The 6603-nt window shown below is 39.9% G+C and overlaps 1 protein-coding gene across 1 annotated transcript; it reads left to right on the forward strand.

Moving 5' to 3' along the window:
• The first annotated feature begins 2215 nt into the window (after positions 1-2215).
• On the forward strand, positions 2216-6210 carry LOC116224173 (angiopoietin-4-like). The gene is made up of 7 exons (XM_031583234.2): positions 2216-2409; positions 2996-3070; positions 3213-3240; positions 3362-3453; positions 3804-3921; positions 5189-5374; positions 5615-6210. The coding sequence occupies exons 2-7, from the start codon at positions 2996-2998 to the stop codon at positions 5911-5913; spliced, it is 798 nt and encodes a 265-aa protein (XP_031439094.1). The 5' UTR covers positions 2216-2409; the 3' UTR covers positions 5914-6210.
• Positions 6211-6603: the final 393 nt, after the last annotated feature.

Below are 6603 nucleotides of genomic sequence, written 5' to 3' on the forward strand. Positions count from 1 at the left end.
GCTAGTGAAACTCCTCGAGGCATTGCTGTGTGGAATGCAAATTAATGCCTGATATGTTGACGGACGTCATTCTTAACGCCATGCCCTATGTTGAAATCAATACGACAAGCTTTGCAAAACTATTGCAATAACATATTATTTATTCATGACTTTTTTTATTATAACAAAATCATTCATATGAACATCACAGAAACAGTTAATGTAAGCCTGCACAGGTCTCAGGATATGCATTATAATTTAAAACAATGGCCAGTAGTAGTGTGTGTGTGTGTGTGTGTGTCTGTAAGAGAGGGGGGGCACAAAGAGTCAGTGATACCGAATTGAGGAGAAACTATGAGATTAGAAACAAATCTCAGATTTTGCCACCTATACATAGAAAGTCATTCATAGAAATCCTATATGGATCTATACAGAATAGGCTATCAGTTAAAAGTTAACTTCTGTTTTGTAGTATTGTATATGTGTGAGGCTGACATGGCTGCCCTACGTGTTTTCTTAGATGGGGTGTACTCAGGGGCGGACTGGCCATCGGCGATACCGGGGAAATCCCTGGTGGGCCGACGGGGCTTGGGCCGGTTCAATATATTCATGTCAATCAAAATTGTCTGAAGGCAGAATATGTGCGCAGGGGGAGGGGGCGTGGAGGCGACAATTTCACAGTTTCAAGTGTTATAGTCAGATTATGTGCGCAGGGGGATGGGGCGTGGTGGCGGTTACAAACATGAAGAAAAAAAAGTTACGCCACTTTTTCCCCCCAGTCCACCCCTGGGTGTACTTTGAAGGAGGCTTTGTATAGTTTATTTTGCAAGACAAGAGAGAGTACAAAGTGCTGTTGTTAAAACTTGTTCTATTGTCTGTAACTAAATAACCACAGTGAAACTCCTCGAGGCATTGCTATGTGGAATGCAAAGTAGCCTAATGCCTGATATGTTGACGGACGTCATTCTTACCGCCATGCCCTATGTTGAAATCAATACGACAAGCTTTGCAAAACTATTGCAATAACTTTTTTTTTATTCATTACTTTTTTTATTACAACAAAATCATTCATATGAACATCACAGAAACAGCTGATGTAAGCCTTGCACAGGTCTCGGGATATGCATTATCATTTAAAACAATGGCCAGTAGTAGTAGTAGTGTGTGTGTGTGTGTGTGTGTGTGTGTGTGTGTGTGTGTGTGTGTGTGTGTGTGTTCTTGATTTAGTGTATATTTGTGTCTGTGTGAGTAAGAGGGGGGGCACAAAGAGTGATACAGAATTGAGGAGAAACTATGAGATTGGAAACAAATCTCAGATTTTGCCACCTATACAGAGGCTAGAGTTGGAGATGCTGGTTGTTCAGATCTGCACCGCTGAATCTGGAGTATGTTCCACGCGCTTCATTACTGCACTTTACTGGAATAAAGAAAGATTGCAGCATCAAACAGAGAGAAACTTGTCCTTACATATGTTTGTACCACTGTTTCATGATGTGAATATGCTGTGTCTTCGTGCAGTACGCCTCCTGCAGTGGCTACTGAGACACCATTTTGGAAGACTGGGTTACTGACGTTACTCATTTATTGTAGTCAAATGTGGTGCTTGACCTTCGTTATTCATTTTGATCAACGTTTACATTTCTATAGTTTACACATTTGGTGCTACGCTTGATAAGACTATCAATCCAGTATCAGCCAATGAGGGACATTTTCATTCTATATAGTGGCACATTTAAAACGGTTCCATTCAGGTTAGGTCAAACTGAATCCTAAATGCCTTTGGCATGGTTTAATGTAGGTGGGCCCTCATCAGCTCTTTAGGCCTGTATGTTTATCAGTGCAGGTGTTTTATGAGTGGCTGTTAGTTGGTGACTTAATTATGTAACAATTGCCAGGTTCAGAGGTCAGCACCTGGCTTCTCAGTGTATGTCTTGAACAGTGAATTTCTCTGATTTCACTGCGTTGATTGTTTTTTCTCACGCAGGTGAATTGAACTCATAACCTTATCAATGATTACCACACGCTCTATCAACTAAGCTACAGGTTCTTTCTGACATAACTCCATGTCAGACTAAATCTGCAGTTAGTCAGATTAGCCAGAGAGCCCATCAGATAAAAGGCTCTCTTGTATTAGATGAAGTAATTTAGCCCCACTCACATTTTCATTGGCGCAGAAGGTGTATGTGGGTGTGTATTTGCTTTTGTGCTTTTGCTTCGGATGTTTTTCTAGAAACAGGCCTGGAAAGGAGAGCCCTGCTAACCAGACAGGAAAAAGAAGAAGAACAAGGTTTTCTGCCTACTTGGAATGCTAATTTATTTTTTTGGAACTGGAGAACTGCAGAGGTAGGGCACTATAAAAGCTGGGTCTTTGGACTGTCTTTCGTGTGTGCAAAAGGACAGTGGACAGATTCAACTTTGAAACAAGAAACTGTGAGTAAATGTTGTGTTTTACATGTAAGATAAGAATTAGCTAAATGTTCCTTCTGTTTGTATGATTAGTAATGTGTCCTATAGTCATGTCAACAGATACAAAGTGTCAACATAGTATCAAGCAAAGTATTTTAAACTATGTGTAAAGTCAACATGTTTTCTATTATAAAAAAGAATCAGATGAGTCATTAACGCTTAAAGCAATAGGTTGCTTAAGTGTTTTTATGCAATACACAAAGTTTCCTTGCACTGATGTGCCAGAGATGTGAAATGTATACCAGTATGTGAAATTACCAGGTTATTAGTGCTAGAGTTAGTATCAGCTGGTCCTCAACAAGGTTTGTGTGTGTAATATGGCTCCTGATCTGAGTTTTCCTTAGATTAATGCACATTCTGAACCAAAAAGAGTAACTTTAAATAACATACAATTAAAAAAAAAAAATGTAATGGAAATGATGAGCATACACAAAATATGAAAATAAATAATGTATCTATTTTCTGTAAAATTGTATTACTTCAAATGTTACTTTTAAGTGGTAGGTGATTAATCCACTCTTGTTGTGAACTATTTCTCTTTTATAACCAGATGGACAGAAAAATGTGGCCAGTAATTGGACTGTTGCTTCTCTGCAGCCTTACTGACCAGACAAATCCACATAAGGTAAGGCTATACTGAACATGTTGCCTAGATAATGACATAGGTTTCAGCTATATTAGTTTCAGAATTAGAATTTAATATTAGACTGACATACGTTTTATATTTTATCACATCATAACTGAAATTGTTTCTAATCAACTTTCAGATGAAACAAAGGGCACTGACTGCTCAAGGTATTGCCACAAACATTTGCCTGATTATTAAGAGCAAAAAAAGTGACTAAGTTAAATAATAAGTTTTTTCCCCCTCAAAAATGTTAACATTTGAATCTGCTCCTCCACTCCTTATTTTTAGGTCAAGACTGTACAGCAATCAAAGCTTCCACCCCTAATGCTCAAAGTGGCATTTACATCATACAGCCAAGAGGAGCTCACGAACCCTTCAAGGTGCTGCTGCATGTTTACAATGTTGTCAGTAATTATTACATTTACAGGCGGATATATTGCACATACACTTTTACTCAAAATCGATGGCACCATCATGATGATATAGGATAGAACTGGTATGACTGCCAATTCCCAATGAATATACATTCCTGTAATTTCAAAGACAGGGACACTTTACTTTCGTATTACACAATGAAACAATATCTTCAGATCATCAGAATGTTGTTAAGAGTTTTCTCCTCAGTTATCTCATTTATGGAGGATGAGCAGTTGTATGATCTGTGTATGTTTGGTCAGAAGAGGGAATATAACGGAAAAGGACTGAGAGAAATAATGTTACCTTTCCACAGGTGTACTGTGAGATGCTGGCAGATGGGGGCTGGACAGTATTCCAGAGACGTACTGGGAGGATAGTGTCCTTCGACAGAAAGTGGAAAGAGTACAAACATGGCTTTGGATACCTCGAAAGTAAGGTCCTTGGACAGCTCTCTTGCAAGCCTCACAATGTAATTTGCAGACTTAATGTTAAACAGGTCTCCCTATTTCAGCAGACACTTAGGTGGCATATCAGTAGCGTAACATATTTGTGATTGGCCCCCGGTGCATATTTTTTCCTACATTCTTTTTTTTTAACATCAAACATCTTATCTTTAGCGGGCCTACATTAACAAACATCTTATCTTTAGCGAGCCTACATTAACAAACATCTTATTTTTAGTGGGCCTACATTAACAAACATCTTATCTTTAGCGAGCCTACATTCACAAACATCTTATCTTTAGTGGGCCTACATTATCAAACATCTTATCTTTAGCGGGCCTACACTAACCAACATCTTATCTTTAGCGAGCCTACATTCACAAACATCTTATCTTTAGCGAGCCTACACTAAAAAACTTGCATTTATAAACGTCATCATTGGTCCTCAGTGGCACAGCGGCCATCACAGACACCGATTACAGTACAGTTCCTTACTCTGCTGATTTCTACGGATAATATAGCCATTCAATGAAGCATGGGGCAAATAATCTGATTTAGTCAGTTTAGCAGTACAATCATCCTGTTCCATTTTTCTTTGCTGTTTGGGCTTACTAACTTAATGTCCATTTGCTGAAGAACACTTTCTTGCTAGAAGGTTGAACCGTTGAGAAAATGTTTTATGTCATAACATCCAAGCAAGTTATCACAAATGACAGGTAGCAAGTCAGTTCAGAAGCCATATTACACACACAACACACAAACCTTGTTGATGACCAGTACCTCACTTCTCAGTAGCACTAAACATTTAGCTGATACTAACTCTACCACTAATAACCTGGTCATTTCACATTATCTCTGGCACATCAGGGCAAGGAAACTTTGTGTATTGCATAAAAACACTTAAGCAACCTATTGCTTTAAGCGTTAATGACTCATCTGATTCTTTTTTTAAATAGAAAACATGTTGACTTTACACATAAATACTTTGCTTGATACTTTGTTGACACTTTGTATCTGTTGACATGACTATAGGGCACATTACTAATCAAACAAACAGAGGGAACATTTAGCTAATTCTTATCTTACCTGTAAAACACAACATTTACTCACAGTTTCTTGTTTCAAAGTTGAATCTGTCACCAGTGTGTCATATTTCGGCATGGTCCATATGTGGATGGGTACCTACCATCAGATATGACCATTAAACCCATCAAGTGTGCGCTAGCCTTACTGATTTCACTGGCTGTCATTTCAGTGGACCACTGGCTGGGCCTGGCCAACGTGTGGGCTCTCACCAGGAGCAGTGATCAGACGTCCGTCCTCAGAGTAGACCTGTGGGACTTTGAAGGGGGATCTGCTTCTGCAGAGTACAGCCATTTTAGAATTGGTGATGACCAAGCGGCCTACAAACTCAGTGTTGGAACTTACAAAGGCACTGCAGGTATGTTAACATTATAGAAGATATAAATAAGACAAAATGTTTCATGTACATTTATGAAGCTGCCTTTTTCTTTATTCTACTGAAAAATTATTCAAAATGAATTTGAACGTCTTCTCTGTGAGGCACACAGACAAAGTAGCCACTATACCTACACACTTTATAAATAGAGTTGCTTTGATAACCTGCCACCTCTGTATCCTCCTTATCCCCGTCCTCCTCTGTGTTCCTCATACTGACCAGGCGATGCTATACGCGGAGAATACAGTGGTATTGACCAGAATGGCTTTGGATTCAGCACAGTGGACCGAGACAATGATGGCTGCTCCCCGTGCATCTTTGGGGACATCGCTGCAAACGACTGCGCGTCATCAGAGGGGGGCGGCTGGTGGTTCAGCGGCTGTGGCTCGGCCAGCCTCCACGGGGCTTGGCACCCAGCAGGCGACAACATAGGCTGGGGGTCTGGATTGCACTGGGACACGTGGAAAGGCCCGGCCCCATACTCCCTAAGAGCCACCCGAATGATGGTGAAGTCTATGTGAGGGCACCTCATCCAGTGGCCTCACTATGGAAGCTCTGTGGCAAAGCTGAGGGTTTTGTCCTTTAACAAGAGAGGCTTTTGGTCCATTAAGGATTGCTGTGCATGCTTCAATAGTTTCATTTAGGATATTCAGAACATAAGATACCATTCAAAGCTCAGAGGTGGCTGTGAAACACTGCTAATGTATGAGGATTTCAAATGTGAGTATTTAAAAGGGAACTACGGAATGTATTGTCATTATGTTTACTGTATGCTTTTACTGTATGCTTTACTGCATGAATTAAACTTTACAGCCAAAGTTTCCTTCATTTGATTTCCTTGTTTTTCTGACTATTAACGAGAACTGGTGGTGGGTTCCTGATCCTTCCGTCCAGCTTCTCCATAATGTCCTGGGTCTGCTTGACCTCTGGGTTGGCACTCACCTTTTTGTCCTTCCGAGTGATGAAGCTTTTAAAAAATCCACATCAAGAGGAGTGTGAGGGCAAAATAGATTTGAAAATAAATTCGACCTAACGATACAAGAACTTTATGAATCGGAGGATTAAAGATGAGACGTGAAGGGTGTCACTTATATATCTGCAAAGAAATCCCCATAATTTGTAACATACTACCTTCTCAGAGGCTAAAGTCTGACGACAGTTATGTGGTATGCCACTGTGTTGACATTAAAAAAAACCTTGAATGCAACTGT

The sequence above is a fragment of the Clupea harengus genome, chromosome 16 (assembly GCF_900700415.2).
Source record: "Clupea harengus chromosome 16, Ch_v2.0.2, whole genome shotgun sequence".
Taxonomy (NCBI): domain Eukaryota; kingdom Metazoa; phylum Chordata; class Actinopteri; order Clupeiformes; family Clupeidae; genus Clupea; species Clupea harengus.